This window comes from Rattus rattus, chromosome 6, assembly GCF_011064425.1.
Source record: "Rattus rattus isolate New Zealand chromosome 6, Rrattus_CSIRO_v1, whole genome shotgun sequence".
Lineage (NCBI taxonomy): Eukaryota > Metazoa > Chordata > Mammalia > Rodentia > Muridae > Rattus > Rattus rattus.
Genome location: NC_046159.1, coordinates 60,221,302 through 60,239,076, shown reverse-complemented (window position 1 = coordinate 60,239,076; position 17,775 = coordinate 60,221,302). Strand labels below are relative to the sequence as shown.

Genomic DNA, 17,775 nt, shown 5'->3' with positions numbered 1-17,775 from the left:
TTAACTACACCCCAGCCCGTTACAGTCCACTACACCATTCTACTAAAGTACCATGGATCAGAATAGCTCCTGCCTGACTCTGTGAGGGCTCAACACAGAAAGAGCCGGAAAGGTCTGCAGGCCATGTTTATACTCCACCTAGGAAGTCTCCCCTGACGTGCCAGTGGGACCAATTAGACTGGACACCTGCCTGCACAGAACCTGATGGTGCATTAGCAGCCCCTAGGGGTCATCAGCCCAGGAGGCAGCCTGCCTTCCCACTTGGAAATAGCCACAGGACATGGTGAATCACACCACCCTTTGCCTTAGCAAGCAGCTGGCCCACTGGGAGCTCACCCTGTCCTTCTTCTACAGGGTTCCAGGAGTGGACTGAAGCCTTAGCAGGAGCATGAGTGAGGACACAGTCCCCGAGGCGGCCTCACCGCCACCCTCTCAGGGGCAGCACTACTTTGACCGGTTCTCTGAGGATGACCCTGAATACTTGCGACTTCGCAACCGTGCAGCTGACCTGCGACAAGACTTCAACCTGATGGAGCAGAAGAAACGGGTCACCATGATCCTGCAGAGCCCTGTGAGTGGGCAGGGCAGGGCAGGGAGGGCTGGTTTCCCAGAGACTCAAGAGACCAGTGGCTCTGGCTCTCATCCCTCACTCAGGGTCTTGGCAGTTTAGGCTTGCTGAACAAGATGGACCTGGCTGTGTGCTTGATTCCCTCCCTGTCTTAGAGTTTTACTGCTGTGAGCAGACACCATGACCAAGGCAATTCTTATAACTGATGATATTTAATTGGGGCTGGCTTACAGGCTCAGAGGTTCAGTCCATTATCATCCAGGTGGGAACATGGCAGCATCCAGGCAGGCATGGTACAGGAGGGTTCTACATCTTCATCTGAAGGCTGCTAGCAGAAGACCGACTTCCAGGCAGCTAGGATGGGGGTCTTAAAGCCCACACCCACAGTGACACACCTACTCCAACAGTACCACACTATCTATTAGTGCCACTCCCTAGGACTATCATGTACAAACCACCACACTCTCTAATACTGGTCAAGGGCAAGCCCGGGAATATGAATGGATTCTGAAAGTGGCAGAGAGACACGCCCTCTGACCTGGTTTCCTGTGCTCCATTTAGGCTTTGGTTATCAGTCCTCTTTTCCTGCAACAGGCAACAGATAGGACCATGTGAGCTGGAGGAAGGGTTGCCATGGGGCTGGCCTAGGGTTCCCTTTGCTGAGTAGCATGGAATATCTGCTCACTCTAGAGTGAGTAGCACCTGAATGTCCAGCCAGGGTTGAGGAAGGGGACAGGGGCCAGCCTGAACTAGATGCTCCTGAGTCTCCAGACCAGGGTGGGTTCGGGCCTGTCTCACAGGATCTCAGAGCTCGTTCCCAGGTAGGCAGTGCACTGAAAAGATGGATGGCTGAGGAGGTAAGAGTGCTGCTGACCCTTGTGTGGGGAAGAAGAGCAAGGGAGAAGCAGTGAGAAAAAGGAGGAGGACAGCACTTGGGGCTCTGTAGGACACAGGGAGGGAAGTGGCTTCTCGGGGGCCTTGGGAACAGCACATCCCATGGTCTGTGGGCAGTTTTTCACCAGGAGCAAGCAGACTGCTCAGAAGGACAGGAATGAGCCTCGGGCCTTCCTGGCACACGTCAGGGGCCTAGAGGAACACAGCAGATACTTAAAGGCCTTAGGGTCAGGTAACCCTAGACACCCAGAGGGAGGGGTGGCAGAATAGAGCATCTCCAGCCATGGGTAGTGAGTGAGGCAGGATATGGGGATGCAGGACCCCTGGTTCTTTACCACCATTCCTAGGTTCCTCAAATGTTTGTAGTTCCCTGTTCCTCTCACGCTTCCTCTTGCCCCTTGGCCAGCAAGACCAGAGATTCAGCTCCAAGTAGGATGAAAACCTGAGCTTAGCATAGGACTAGGACGTCACAGTGTGAGGCACTGCAGAGGTCCTCCACCCCTCCCTCTCCTCCTAGCCAATCAGTAAGAATACAGATGTGTGAGAAGAGCCCTGGGTGTGCTAACGGGGAGGGAGGGGCATACTCGCTCATTCCGTTAATTCCCTCTAAAGTCAAGTCCTGCCCGTGACTGGTATAGCCTTGGCCATTGCTCATACAGTAGGGAGCTGGAATCTGGGCTAGCTCTACAGGAAACGGGGCTCTAGGTTCTCTATAAGAGTCTTCCTGAATACCTACCCAGCAAACTGGGGGGCACCTGGGGCCCTAGTGAATCTGCATCTGGGGATCCCTCGGGGTCCTTGGCCCTTACTGAAGAGCTGGAAGAGCAGCCCCCTGGGCCCTTGCAGGAGCGGTGTTCCTGTGAAGGAGCTGAAGGGAGTGGGTGGAGATCACGCCCTGTGCAGAGCTCAGCAACCAGCCCCTTGGGACTTGCTGTGGACTCAGCTCCTAGGGACCTACACCGTCCTCAGTTTTGCAAGGAGCTGGGCACCAATCCCTGGGGACCTGTGGGGCCGCACCCTTTCGTGAGGGTCTGCTGGGCCCTCGGCCCTCCGTGAGAACCAGGGCACCAACCCCTTCTGCTGCAGTCTTTCAGGGAGGAGCTGGAAGGCCTCATCCAGGAGCAGATGAAGAAGGGTAACAACTCCTCCAACATCTGGGCCCTCCGACAGATCGCGGACTTCATGGCCAGCACCTCCCACGCAGTCTTCCCAGCTTCTTCCATGAGTACGTGGGTGCCTGGGTGTCTGCCAGGAGCAGAGGAAGGGGGCTGTGGTAGGGAAGGGAGGAGAAAGCACCAGAAGCAGCTTGGTTGCTAGGCAATGGCCAAGCTGCAGTTGCATTAGCAGGTCTGAGCAAAGAGATGCCTGGCTCTACTTCTGATGTTGCTGTGAATTAAAGACCCGCGGGAGAATTGTTCAGGATGCCAGGGATGGGGAGGGTGGGGGTAATTCAGGGGATGGGAGGGTGAGTGGAGCCAGGGGACCAGCCAGGGTGATCGCCACTGAGCAGTGAGAGGAGCTACGACTATGTGCGGGCTCCCTTCCCGGACTGTGTGGCTATGCCCACAGCCTGGAAGCTGCATGTGACTCTCATGTATAGGGCGATGGCCACAACTAAGGAAACATTTGAGAAAGAGAAGCCAAAACCCACTTGGTTGTGTTTTGAGAACTCCAAGACCACTCTCAGCAATATTTTGATCTATCTTTTAAACTTTTTTTGTTTAATATAGACAGATTATGGAAAGCAAGAATAAGACATATTTTAATGGTATATCAAACAAATTTTTGCATCATAAATAGGGTTCTGCATTAATGTTTGTGGATGCGTGTTGATGAATCAATCATTCCTTACTGGAGTTTTAGATTGTGCTCATGTCTTCACTATTATGAATCACAGTGTGGTAGGCATCCTGGTAGATTAATTTGATGCTACGTGCACAACTGTCTTCTGAAGAGAAATTGTAAGAATGGCTGGGAGGATGCAAATATGAGTTTGGAGGCGTCGTGCATGGTGTAGATTCTGTCCCTTCGCCATCCTGGAGGAAGGTTTGCCAGCCTTGCTCTCAACAGAGTGAGGTGGACGTGACCCTTCCTCCATCTTGTCTCAGACTGTTGGTTACTGCTCCCCCCTGCCCCCTGAAACAGGTTCTACCTAAGCCTTCATTTGTGATTTTCTTTATAGCAAAATGCTTGTACCAATTTTGGCCATACTTGGCCAATTTTTCTATTAGTATGTTGTGAGTAGGTTTTTCAATCTTTATAAATTAATGCTATTTCCCTACGATCTGTCAAAAAGATTACAGTCATTTTTCAATTTCTCTTTTGTCTTTTAACTTTGTTCATAACACTTGTTATGTTGTAGAACACATTGTTACAGAACAGAGCCTCTGTTGTTTTTCCTTTGTGATTTCCATGTTGGCCACGTGCCTAGACAATAGGTCAAAGGACTGTAGTCACCAATTTATCTTAATCTCTGTGCAAATTTATTCTATAAAGTAATTTTGGAGTTATTTTGTCAAGCTCTATTCTCCTCCACTTTAAAATCATCCTTTTAGGATTGTGATTGGAATTGCATTGGTATTGATTTGGTAGAGGAGTTGGAATTCTTTATTTTTATTTTAGAATATAGCTTCCATGGGTTAAGTGTGCATGGTTGGCTCTAGAATACTCTACCTAGTGTGTAGGAGATAGTTTAAAAAATATTTTCAAGAACTGATTTAGAATATACAGAAACAAGGTATGCTTTATGCTAGCTCTGTGATTCCCACCCAGAATGCTTCTAGTTGTTTTCATATGATCTGACTATGTCTTAATCCAGGGGCTTAGCCGTCATAAATGAATCTTTATTCAACTTCTTCTTGAATATATGTGCGCATATTATCTTGAGTTTTAAAACCATTTTACTATTTTATTTATTTATATACATGTGTGTGTGCATGTGTGTGTATTATCATACGTGTGCTTGTGAGTGTGTATATATATCACAATATGTTTATGGAGGTCAGCAGACAGCCCACAGGAGTTAGTTCTCTCCTCCCACCATGGGAGCCCCTTGGCAGCAAAGCACTTTCCCCCTCTGAGCCATCTTATTTTTGTATATAGAGAATCACATAGTCTGCAAACATTGACGTTTTGCCTTTGTCTGCCAGCGTTTTGCCTTTGGGCTTATTTTTTCTAGTTTTCTGGTTTTATCCCCTCAGGCTTTAGGATGGTATTTAATAATTTAGAGAGTGGTCATCCTTGTCTTGCATCTGACTTTAATGGAAATTCTGTCACCACAGAACTTGAGATCATTATTCTTTTTCATGTTGATAAAATATCTTTTTTTTCTAGTTCATCATAGCTCTCTCTGCAGAAATAGATTTTTGAGCTTTATAACATGATGCATTGGGGCCACTGATTCCTTTTTTTCCCCTTGAGCAATTGTCACAATGAGTTATAGTAGCAGACTTCTAAATAAAGGCTCTAAATTATCTCTGGTCTCGTGTGTGTGTGTGTGTGTGTGTGTGTGTGTGTGTGTGTGTGTGTGTGTGTGTGTGTTCACGTGCGTGCACGCGTACATGGGTGTACACTCATGTTCATATATAAGCACACATGCATGTGGAAACCAGAGTTCAACCTTAACCAGCTGATCCTTGGGAGCAACCCACCACATATTTTGAGAGATCAAGAACATTTTCAGAAACTCCTGTTGCTTACTTCTTTCAGCATTTAAATTTTTATTTTGTGCTGTGTCAGCAAATTTTGATCATATATATTTTGTATGAAGTTATCTATTTTGATGGACTCTCTTTAAGATGAAGTGACTTACAATACTCCTTTTATTGTTAGGTCTTGTGCTGATTGGTGGCTGGGTTTTGTGCCGGCTTCGGCTGCACTGTGTTCTCAGTTTCCCTTATTGAATAAGTCATATTTGTTTATTCAGAGGTCTTACATTCTGATTCTTGTATTTGCTTATTAGTTCTAAATTTTTTCCTATTACTAATTTCTTTTCCAACAACAGGGATCAAGCCCAGAGCTTTGTACATGCCAGACAAGCACTGCTCACCCAAGCTACATCCTAGCCTTTTGTGGGAGGAAATGGGAGCAGAGTCTAGTCACATAGTTCTGAGTGGCCAAGACTCTCAGCCCTCCTGCCTTCGCCTCACTAGGACTGGGATTACGGGTGGACCTCACCACATCCGACTGACTTTGGTTTTGTACTATTTATGTTCTAGTTTTTTTCCTATTGCTATGACCAACACCTCACCAGAAGCATCGAGAGGAAAGGGTTTGTTTTGCTTACATGTCAGAATATCATTGCGGGAGTCCAGGCAGAAACTCATCATGAAGGGCAGGGACCTGGAAGCAGGACTAAAGCAGAAGTCATGGAGGGGGCTGCTTGCTGATTGCTCAGCTTGCTTTTTGAATAACCCGGGACCACCGGCCCAAGGGTGACCCCACCCACCATGGGCTGGGCCCTCCCACACCAATCATTAAGCAAGAAAATGTATCTACAGACTTGAGTGGAGGTCAGTCTGATGGACACAATTCCCCAGATAAGATTCCCTCTTCCTAGATATGTCTATGTTTATATCCATGAACCACGGCTGCACACACGTCAGGCACACACTGGGCAGCAGCCCCACTTGGTCTGGCTTTTGTTCCATGAGCTGTCTTTTCTCATTGCCAAGCTGTTGGATGATCATTCTTCTACAGATCCGTCAATGTCAGGCTACATAGAATTAGAAGGTCTTAAGTTCCATGTCAATGATTTAGTGAGAGCTTTTTGCAACCTAATATTATTATTTTTAAATGATCTATAGTTGAAGGCAGTCTCCAAGACACTTAATTTAATTTATATTTCCATTTTCATTGGATTTTGTCAAAAGTAAAGGTTGGCCCATCCATTTCACTTTTGCTCATTTCTCTTTGTACTTAGGCTATGTTTTCTTTATGTTTTGTTTGTTTTGAGATGGGGTCTCACTGGGTAGCCCAGAATGACTTTCATTCGCCCACTTTGACATCCTGAGTGCTGGGATCACAGAAATGTGCTACCATACCTAGCCAGTCCTGACAAAATAACACTTTGATAATGATAACATGACCTTTAATTTTTTATTTAACCAATGTACTTTTTAAAGGAAAATGTAGTATGTGTGCGCACATGTGTGTGTGTGTGTGTGTGTGAGTGTGTCTGTGTGTGTGTGTGTCTGTGTGTGTGAGTGTGTGTGTGTATATGTGTGTGTGTGTGTGTGTGTGTGTGTGTGTGTGTGTAAATGTATGTCCCTGACATAGGGAATATGCTGGGAACTGAGCTCAGCCTCTGCAAGAGCAACGAATGTTCGTGATCGCTGACATCTCTCTAGCCCTTAACTTGTACGCCTTCCTCTGCTCCCCTGAAGCTCATAGGCAGTGACATCATTGTTAAGGGAACAGACTACCGATCAGCTTCTGGCATCTGGGTGCCCTGGGGACAAGTTGCTAGTCCCCTCTCCCTGGGGCCCATTTCCAAATCTCTCAGACTTTCCCTCAAATCCCTAGAGAAAAGCAGCACGTGACTGCCTGGCTACCTGTCCCAACAGAAACAGACACATGCCACCAGACGCTGTGGCTCTCTAGTCAGCCATGGCTTTTGGAGTCTGTGTTTCTCAATGATGAGTTGGAGAGAAATTGAAGAAGTGTCTTCCTGGTTGATGTGCCATGTTTCCCAGCCACAGAGTAAGTTCTGTTGCATGGTCACTCAAAACACAATGACAGCAGCCCTTCTGCCCAACGCCAATGTCACCTCCATACATTCCAACTCAGAAGCCATTCTGCACTTACCTGACCGATGCTCCGGTTGAGGGTTTCTGGAGAACTCTTTGTCCATGGCTTTGAGACGTGATGTGGCTTTGTTTATTTTGTTTCCTTGAGAGAGAGGCTCCTGTAGCCCAGGCTGGGTCTCTCAGACTTGCTCTGTAGTCCAGGATAATCCCAAACTTCTGGTTCCACTGCCTTCATCTCCTGAGTGAGTGCTGAGATTACAGACGTGCATCACCACCATGACTTTGTGTAGTGCTAGGGTGGAACCTGTAGATGAGTGCAGGCTGGTGAAGTAATGAGCCACCCGAGCTCCTGGCTTTCCTCCAAAAGCAGCACCAGCCTCACTCAGTCAAGCAGAGAGAGGGCTTCGAGCCACACATGGCCACTCTCTAGCCTTTCTTCCTCTAGGAGTGAGTCAAGGGCTGCTCGATCCTCTGGCTGGTGGCATCAGTCAGTGAGAGCTAGCGGGGCACAGGACAAGGACCAGACTGGCTGGTAGGGACTCTTGTCCTCAGGGAGATGCACTGTCCCCTCCCATCCCTACAGACTTCTCCATGATGACACCCATCAATGACCTCCACACTGCCGACTCCCTGAACCTGGCCAAGGGGGAGAGGCTTATGCGGTGCAAGATCAGCAGTGTCTACCGTCTCCTGGACCTCTATGGCTGGGCGCAGCTCAGCGACACCTATGTCACGGTGAGGAGCAGATGCCCTGTGCCCATTCCCCATCCTCCTATTCCCACAAAACCTGAAGGGAAAAGTCCAGACTCTTAGCATGGTCAATCACTGTTAGTGGCCCTTGGTTAAAATCCACTCACCTCTTCTGTGGTCATCAGAAGGGATTCCTCCTACGCACACACACACACCCCATTGGTACCTCTTTGGGTGGGAACCAGCTCCTATATTTAGGGCTGTGCCTAACCTTTGTGAGATTCCTCTGGAAGCTCCATTTTCACAGTTTAAAGAAAGACTCATCTCTCTGTGGAGGAGGGTTCACTAGAGGAAGCCTTGGTGCAGTGAGCTCAAGGAGAAAAGGATTTAACAGTATTGTAGAAGCTCCCTGTCTGCTTAGCACTGAGTTTCTTGTCTGTCTTCCTAGCTGAGAGTGAGCAAGGAGCAGGACCACTTCCTGATCAGCCCCAAAGGGGTTTCCTGCAGTGAGGTCACGGCATCCAGCCTGGTAAGTATGCCCCAGCATCAGTGTGAACCCTTATTAAATACTCATCTGACCATGGAGGGGCAGCTCATCTCCACGGTAGAGCCTACTGCTCTGTTCCTTGAGAGGCTCACACTCTCCCTGGGCAGAGAAGATAAATGGCCACGTGGGTGCCTAGAGCGTGATGTGGCCAGGATGCAGGCCACAAACACAGTGGGAGGGAGGACGGAATGGGCCTGGGGTCCCAAGTAGACTCCCGGCTTGAGGTTAGACCACATGTCAGAGAGGAAAGCTTCCTTGGATGGGGACGCACTAGAGCAGGAGAACAAGAGCCTTGCAAGTGTGACTCAGCACTTGGAATGTGGAGGTAAGAGCAAGACAATGTTTCCTTTGCTCACAGTTTGTTCTAAGAGAGGTGTGGAGGCCAGCAGACATCAGGACAATTGCAATTCTGGGCTTGTGTGCTTGCTAGGTGGGCCTGCTGATCAGCTGGGCTGGCAGCTGAGGGTAGTTTGAGGATCTGGAGAGGGGTCCCTGGGGCAGCGGCAGTTGGTATTTGACTGCAGTGGGTTCTGACCCCACATTGCAAACTTGAGAGGAATCACAAGCAGGAGATGCTCTGAGGTGTGGGCAAGACTCCACAGGCTTGTGGAAGTCTCCAGCAGGAGGTAGTGTGGGGTGTGGACAGACCCTGGGCTGCTGTGTGTGGATGTTCAGCTCCTACAGTCAAAGGGTAATGTGGTTGATGGGGAAGAGAGGAGCAGGTGAAATCACGCGGTGTCACTCCCTGCAATGTCCTAACAATGGGCTTCTTTTGTAAATTTGCACAGCAGCAGAACCCAAAGCCAAGCCTGAGCCTCTGGGGAAGTCCTCAGAGTTCTCTTCTAGTCAGAGGCACCAGATGGACTGGCCACTGTCTTACTGGGTTGTGGAGATCTTGAATGATGCAAGTCACAGGCCCAATGATGAGATAAGGAACATGTGAGCCAGAGGGGACTCTGACTGGGCCACTCGGAGGAACCGGGGAACCAGGCTGAGCACATGCATTTGTTTTAAGGGGCGAGGGCTGGAGGAGCTGCTGTCACACCAGCGCCAGGCCACTGCTAACCCAGGAAACACAGTCCATAGAGAGGTTTGCAGTGGGGCCTCTTGGATGCTACTCCTGTGCTATTAGCACCCAGTACAATTGTGGGTCACTCCCATACCACGATGTCACTGACCTGTGGTCCCTCTTTTGTCTGTGGGCTTTTGGGAATGGGGTGTGACACCATTCGTGGAGCTTCCTTGAGTGTTAGTCTGGATGTCATAGGGGCTTCCTGTTTTGAGGGACAACTTAATAGTGACTTTCTTTTCTTTCTTTTTTTCTTTTTTTCTTTCTTTCTTTCTTTCTTTCTTTCTCTCTCCCTCTCTCTCTCTCCCTCTCTCTCTTTCTTTTTTTTCTTCCTTCCTTCCTTTTTAAGAAACTAAAACCTAACTTGTTAGTGTGTAGGGTATAATTGTATTCATGTGAGCCCAGGACTGCAGAGTGCCTGAGGACCAGAGCGCATGCTCACTAAAGTGTCAGGATATCAGTTCTCCACGTGTGCGTCATAACCCTTTGGGGGTCGTGTAACAGCAGCACAGTTACATTTATGAAGTAGCAACAAAATAACGTTCTGGTTGGGTCACAACAACATGAGGAACTGCATTAAAGGTCACAGCGCCAGGAAGCTTGAGAACCACAGGGGCTAAGAAATGTCACACACACAGGGGTTAGGAAGATCTCGCCTCTGAATTCAGGTTTGTGTTGGGTGACTTGGGCCTTTGAGGGGTGGACCTTGCAGTGTGCTGGAGGGTTGGTGGGGGCACCTTGAGAATGAAATGTCCATGCAGAAGGTCACTTGTCTTGTACCAGTCATCGAAAGCCCTTCTGTGACACTGGTGCTCTGTGAATCCATTTGTTAAGTAGGAACACCATAGGCAGCCAATAGCAATATCCACTCTGTGTGTGTGAGTGTGTCTGTGTGTCTGTGTGTGTGTCTGTGTGTGTGTTTGCGCATGCCTGTGTGCACACAAACACACATGCATACATGTATGTGCTCTTTCTCCCACCAGCACTCACTGTGCGTGTGTCTCTGTTTATTTCTTTCTTTCTCGCTCTCTCATGATCTCCCACTCTCCCCTTCCTTTCTCCCACTCTGGTCTACCCATCCCCCATCCCCTTCCTCCTCCCCTTCCTTTCTCCCTTGCTGTTCCTTACGCACATATTGTGTGTGACATTTCTTAGCCAAGCCACCTGCTTGTCTCTTGGAGTAGGAAACAGGCTAAGAAAGGGACATCTTTTCCTCGGTCCCTTCTCTGTGACCGGTGAAAGGTGTTGAACCTCATTCTCTTTACCTTTGTGTACGAAGATGTTTCACAAATGAGACGGCTCAGCTTTGACATGGCTTCCTCGGGGAAGGTTTCTGCTGGCGTTCACGATTCCTCTAAGCTGCTTCTGGAGGGTTCTATCACTGTCTTCTAGCTCATTACCCACAGTGGGGTATGTGGACCACAGCCTGGCCATCATTTGGGAAATGGCTAGAAGTGTTGCTTTCTCTGTTAGAACCTATTTTGACAGCTTCTGAAACAATGCGTAACAAAGTCTGAGAAATGGCTCCACCACTTACCCTGTACAATCCACCTGCCACCCCTAAGACTCCCCACAGACAGGACTCCCCATTGCTGTGCCCCCACACCGAGGCCAGCCATTACTCCTGTGGTCTGGAGTGGTGGACATCAACTGGGGAAGGCACTGGGCTCATGTGTGGAAGAGGGCAGGAGCCCTGAGTCTGGTCTCTTCTTTACTGCCTAGATTAAGGTGAACATTCTGGGAGAGGTCGTGGAGAAGGGCAGCAGTTGCTTCCCAGTGGACACCACCGGCTTCAGTCTGCACTCAGCCATCTATGCGGCCAGGCCGGACGTGCGGTGTGCCATCCACCTGCACACGCCTGCCACAGCAGCGGTGAGTAGTGCCAGGCTTCCTGTGGGTGCCAGCCCAGAGTACCTGTTTCTCCCTGAGCAGACACCATCTGGAGTATAGCAATGTCATCATTTAAGATTTCTGGAAAGGGGACAGAGAGATGGCTCCGTAGTTAAGCGCTGCTCTTCCAAAGGACCTTGGTTTCATTCTCAGCAGCCACATGGCCACTCACAGCCATCTGTAACCCTAGTTCCAGAAAATTTGACACCTTCCGTTCTGGCCTTTCTGGGTACTGTATGCATGTGATGTCCAGACAAACATGAAGGCATAGTACCACACACATAAAATAAAAAATAAAATAACGATAAAAGATAAAAATTGTGGAAAGATCTGGAACTCAGGCCAAGAGAGTGAATGCTCAGCTTAGGACTCTAGTCCAGCCCTCTTTTCATGCACTGAGGTCTTAGTGAAGCATGAAGGAGGGAAACGTTTATTTCACAGACTCCCCTCTGCTGTGGCCACAGCTGGGAACTCAGCCAGGCAACCGCACCTCCCCAGTGTCCACCCAAGTCAGTGTGGTTGGGCTTCGGGCTGCCCTGCCTCTGCGCGACCCGGAGGAGAGGTGGGAAGTGACTACAGACTTTTCCATAGTTCCGGGCAGCTGCGATCTGGGGAAGGGTACAGTAACACTGGGGACAAGACGAGGGAATGATCACAGGTCACAGGTAGTACCCGAGCCACCTCTCCATGTGTGGAGGACGCTACAGAGTCACTTGTGACACTGGGCATCGCCTTGGCCATCATCCTCTGCTGGCACAGACCACATAGCTTTAGGGGTGAGCACATGGCATCAGCCTATTGATTCTGAGGGAAACACACAGGCCATGGTGTACAGACACCCCTGAACTGGGACCACGACAGTGATGTGTTTGTGTTGAGGGTCTCTGCAGTCTCAGGCTGACTTGGGGCAGTGAGGCAAGATCAGGAAGGCGATTTGTTTTTGGTAAGAAATGAAGTAGGACTCGCCATTGGTCTACTTGTCTGGTATGTTGGTAACACACCATGGCCACACTCAACAGGGAGCCAAGAGCTTGTTTCACCTTACAACTTGTAATCCATCATTCAGAGAAGTCAGGGCAAGAACCCATCGTAGGAGTCTGGAGGCAGAAACGGATGCAGAGGCCACAGAGGAACTCTGCTTACTGGCTTGGTCCCCATAACTTGCTCAGCCTGTTTTCTTTATAGCATCCAGGGCCACCAACCTCAGAGTGGCACTGCCTACAGTGAGCTGGGCCCTCCCACATCAATCGTCAAAAAAAGAAAACAGGCCCACAGGCTTGCCCAAGAGCCAACCTGCTGGGAGCATTTTCTTAATTGATGTTCCCTCTTCCACAATGGCTCAAGCTTATGTCAAGAGTTGACATAAAGTTTTAGCCCTAGGTCCTTGCACTCATCCTGTGCCAGGGCCATACTAAGGAGGAAAACATTTCTGCCAATCCCGCCTCCTCCCAGAGTCACAGATGAGAGGAAAGCTGGGACTGGGCCAGAACCCTCCTTGGTGTGCTCTGCCCAGCAGTCCTCAGAGCCTCAGAGTGATGGGCAAGAGTAAGGAGAAGCCCTCAGACCCCTCAGTGAGAAAGGCCTGGGTGGTGCAGGCTTCTTCCTCCCTGTGACCACCCCACACTCTCTGGCCTCAAAACAGGGCTGGCCTGCTGTGCTCTGAGGAGAGAGGGCCAGTGCACCGCTGGGCCTGGGCTGCAGTTTCTAGGCAACTATTGTTTCCCTGTAGGTGTCAGCTATGAAGTGTGGCCTCCTGCCTGTCTCCCATAATGCCCTGCTGGTGGGGGACATGGCCTACTATGACTTCAACGGGGAAATGGAGCAGGAAGCTGATCGAATCAACTTGCAGAAGTGCCTTGGACCCACCTGCAAGGTTTGTTTCTAGGGGTGGGATGGTACGTGGAGTGGTACTGTCAAATGCCAGTGTCACAGGACTTGGGGAGACAGCTCAAAGGGCAAAGAGCTTGCTATACAGGGCCTTAGTTCCATCTCCAGTACACACATTAAAAACTAATGGGTATGGCAGTTGCATACCTATAACCCCAGTGCTGGGAGCTGTATCTCTGGGGTTTGTGTGGCCAATCAGCTTGAGTGTACATCAGTGAGCTCCAGGTTTAAGGAAAGACCACAACTCAAAAATCAGGTGATCTGGTTCATCACACACACACACACACACACACACACACACACACACACACACACACACACACGGGGGAGAGAGAGAGAGAGAGAGAGAGAGAGAGAGAGAGGAGGGAGAGGGAAGGAGGGAGGAAGGAGGGAGGGAGGAGAGAATTAACATCACAAAAGCAACATGTATTTATTGAGACTATTTTGTAGACATTTTTTAAAGATTTATTTGTATATGTGTGCAATGCATGTGGAGACCAGAAGGGGGCATCATATCCCCTGGAGCTGGAGTTGCAGGTGATTGCCAGCAGCCTGATGTTAACGCTCAGACTCAAACCTGGGTCCTCTACAAGAGCAGAAAGCATCCTTAACCGCTGAGCTACCTCTCCAGCGTCCAAATTTCCTAGATGATTTTTTTTTTAGAAAGAAAACTTTTTTTAAAGCCATTTCTCCCACACTGCTCTGAGATGTTGATGCATTCTCTGAGGCTTTTCACATATATTTATAAAATCAGAAAATCAGTTCTCCCTCCCCTAGCAATGCACACTAAATGACTTGGTATGTCACTGTTTTCTCCATCACTCAGATTACCAAATCATACCTCATTTATGAATAGCTGTAATTTAGCCCACACAGTTGAACCTTCCAGGGGTTGCTTCCCACCCCACCTCACACCACCAGGCAGAATCCTCCCAGCTAATCCTCGGGGATGGAGGAGGCTCCCTTAGACATTTCTAGGAGACAAACTTTTTAAATATGACTTCGTTTTTGCCCAATTGCCTACTGCAAAGGTTGTCCCTTCTGCTTTCTCCCCCATGTCTAATAGATGGGCTATTTCTCTTCAGTTTCCCCAAATCCGAGCACTATATTAGTTAGTCAACTAATTCCACTTATTAGTTACCAACTAGTTACCAACTAGTGAGAGGGCAGAGCTGCAGTGCTGCTTAAGTCTGAACACGTCTACTAGCACACCTGAGGGGAAAGAACTTTGAGACAGAGCCTCACTTCTCCCAAGCTCCTGCCTCTGCGTCTCTGCTTTGAAGGAGGAACCCTGCTGCTACTTCTGCCCCAGCAGCCCCAGGAGTCCCCAGCAGTCCTCATAGTTAATAGCACACCTATGACAATCCAAGGGAGGATGTTCTGGGTGCTTCCGTTTATGCTCCTGAACTCTGAGCTCCTCAGTCTCGGGCATTGGAGAGGAAAGAACTGCATCTATTCTTAGAGGATGTGGCGCTCTGAGCCTGAGCCCCAGCCCTCTGCAGGGGAAGCTTGGAAGCATAGATCTTTGCCTCAGCTCCCACTTGGGTTTCACCTGGTTTCAAACGTGCTAAGGGTAAAACCAATCGTGAATATTTCTTTCAGGGAAGGACGTAGAACTCGACCCTGGGGGAATCTTGATCTAAACATCTTTCTGATCTCTTCACCCTTTTTACTCACTGCCCCTGCCAAATCAGAAGCCATTTCCCCTGAGAACCTCAGGTCTGGTCCAGAGTCTGCCTCCAGTTCTCCTCATTTCTCTTTCCTCATTCGAAAAGCCAATTCGAAGTAGACTGTGGATGTCGGAGCCAAGTCTGTGGAGCAAAAACTCAGAGGTCCAAAGAGATGATAATATGGCTGCCTGTTTCTGCAGGGCCTCCTCTCAGAGCGCATCCTCCCGGATGTGACTGAAGTCAACTGAATTACTTGCAGAGGTTGCTTCTGGGATCTAAGCCCGTTACCAAGCATCGAAAGGTTATGCTCACCTAACACTCATAGCCTCTTCAGACCTCTGAGTTCTCTAAGGCACCAAAGGATTGCCCAAAACAGTCACTCACTGCACTGACTCGGCTTTAAATCAGTTGGGTGCACTGGCCTCAAACCACCCCTGGGTTAGTGGTGGGGTTCTTGACGAGAGAAAGAACAGTAAGTTTGTGGAGGGGCTCCAGGCTGTGGTATGGAGTTGGTCTTAGTAAGAGGAAAGTCTCTTGGGAGTAAGACTTTTTTAAAGGTTGTTTTTATTATACAGTTTTATTTGTTTGTTTATTTAGTTTTTATGCATGGGGGCGTTAGGGTGGGGAGTTAGTTTAAGCTGCCACGGTTCACTTGGAGTTCAGAGGGCAATCTGCAGGAGTCATTTCTTTCCTTCCACCATGTGGGTTCCAGGGATTGAACTCAGTTTTTCAGACTTGGTGGCTGGCACCTTCCTCCACAGAGCCATCTTGCTGGCCCAGGGAGTTGGGAGTGGGGTTTCAAAGACTTGGGTTCGACTGGTTCTTTCCTCCTCCACAGATTCTGGTGCTAAGAAACCATGGTATGGTCGCCCTGGGTGACACCGTGGAGGAAGCTTTCTACAAGGTCTTCCACCTGCAGGCTGCGTGTGAGGTACAGGTATGCAAGGTGGCCTGGGAAGTGAGCTTGGGCGCTCGTTTTGATGGGGCCCCAGGAACTGTGGGCGCCGCTAGTTGTCAGATGGGGTCCTGACCTCCTAAACTGCTTTACCACCCTGCCCATTACCACTTCCCTTACACTCCTGCCATTTCCTGATTACAATGGGATCCATGCTCTGGAAGAATCCATCACAGTAACTGACTGGTATTACCCAGATCTAGGGGACCTGAGGTCAGGCTGGAGGAAACCATCACAAGGCACACAGAAGCCCTACCGCTCCCGTGTCATCTGGTGTGGCTGTTGCACCAAGCTGTACTAGGGGCACAGAGAAAGGTTGCTCTCATTTTGCCAAGGAGTGGGGTGGAATGAAGGCAGGCTGTACATGGGCAGGGAATGTGGCCAGGCACAGAGAGATGACAGTGAGCCAGTCAGTGTTGTCATGGCAACCAGAACAGCCAGCCTGCAAAGGTATACAGGGAGCCAGCTCATCTCCAAGTCCCCTCGTTGGGAAGGAGTGCCAGTACCATGGAGCCCCTAGAGCTCCAGGAATGCTGGTTTACAGGCAGCTCCGTGGTGAGGGTCAGCCAAGGGCATGCATTCTGTGGTGTTCGAGTTGGTGGGATATGGGGTACGCTATCCAGCCCTGGATAGATTCGTAACCCAGTTCTCTTAGCTCCACCATCTCCAGCTCTTTGGGGCAGAGATGTGCCTCTACAGGCCCATTAGTCTTTGTGTTGGCATGGATCAGAATTGGCTGGGAGGAATGTCTCTCCAGGCTAGGAGAGGTAGTGACACTATAGTGGCTGCAGTTCTAGGACAAGCTAGCTCTCTACAAGTCCTACCTACCTGGTGCCCTCCTGCCTCACTCTGGCTGGCCTGGGAGAATGGCACTGAAGGAAGGTTGCTCCCTCTCTCAGTCACTTGGGGTGAGATCAGCCCCGCAGTGTGGGGGAGCCCTGAGGTACCCTTACAGTGGAGTGCTGCAGAGACAGTTGTAAATCTGGAGATGGATAATGTTACGTGGAAGGGTGCGAGGCTCCCAAGGAACAGCAGTGGTCAGAATTAGACTCTGAGACCTGGATCCAGGCCATGTCTGATGTGGTACCTTCTCCCTCAACTGAGACAGCTGACTGATCTAGCTACTGACTGGCCTCAGAACTGGCCGAGCCTTCACTCTCTAGGGCAGACTCTGCCTTTCCTCGCACTGAATTGCAGAGAGGTCCTTAACACACCTTTGCAGAAGCGCTCCTGAGAAAACAGCGCACAGGAAAAGCTCTTCTCTGTAGAGACACCTCTGCTCTCTGCACAGACGGAGAGTTGCTGCTGTGTCCCCTAGAGGTCCACAGCGAAGAGTCCTCTCCCATTTCAGACCTCAGAAGTGACCCCTGGGCAGTTTAACCCTCTGACCTGCAGCCGCAGGGCAGAGCTGTTAGTTCTGGTCCATAACAGCCTCCTGGCTGCTGTCGCTTTCTGCTCAGGACTGGCTTGATGTGGTTTTGCCCTCTCACATCCCTCTGGCAACCAATCTGGGAAAGCACCAGTGGTTCCATCAGTTTTACAGATGGAGAGGCTTCTAGAGTGAGGGGATGGTCTAGAAGATATGGAACAGCAGAAGTGAGGACTATGGCGTAAACGAACACCGGGGTCACGGCCTACAGCTACTGTCAGGATTTCGCTCTGGCGGGCCGCTCTGAAGCTCCATGTCTACCATAGGCTCTGCTCCTCCCTGACCTTGGTGGACAGGCAAATGTGACTGTGGATAAGTCTGTGACCCAAGCCCAGGCGCCTGCTCTGCTCTCCTGGACACGGTGATTTCTTTGCCTATCGGTTTGGAGTTCTGGGAAAAGTGGGTCATCCCTCACTGAGAGGCAGATGG

General features: G+C 49.6%; 1 protein-coding gene across 1 annotated transcript in view; it reads left to right on the top strand.

Moving 5' to 3' along the window:
• The first annotated feature begins 330 nt into the window (after window positions 1-330).
• Add2 (adducin 2) overlaps window positions 331-17,775 on the top strand; it is a 34,876-nt gene continuing 17,431 nt past the window's right edge. Inside the window, exons 1-7 of the mRNA XM_032906175.1 lie at window positions 331-571; window positions 2,549-2,687; window positions 7,793-7,944; window positions 8,348-8,428; window positions 11,238-11,387; window positions 13,135-13,278; window positions 15,801-15,899. Coding sequence (XP_032762066.1) covers window positions 389-571; window positions 2,549-2,687; window positions 7,793-7,944; window positions 8,348-8,428; window positions 11,238-11,387; window positions 13,135-13,278; window positions 15,801-15,899 — 948 coding nt within the window. The 5' untranslated portion in view covers window positions 331-388. The remainder of the gene's footprint in view (window positions 572-2,548; window positions 2,688-7,792; window positions 7,945-8,347; window positions 8,429-11,237; window positions 11,388-13,134; window positions 13,279-15,800; window positions 15,900-17,775) is intronic.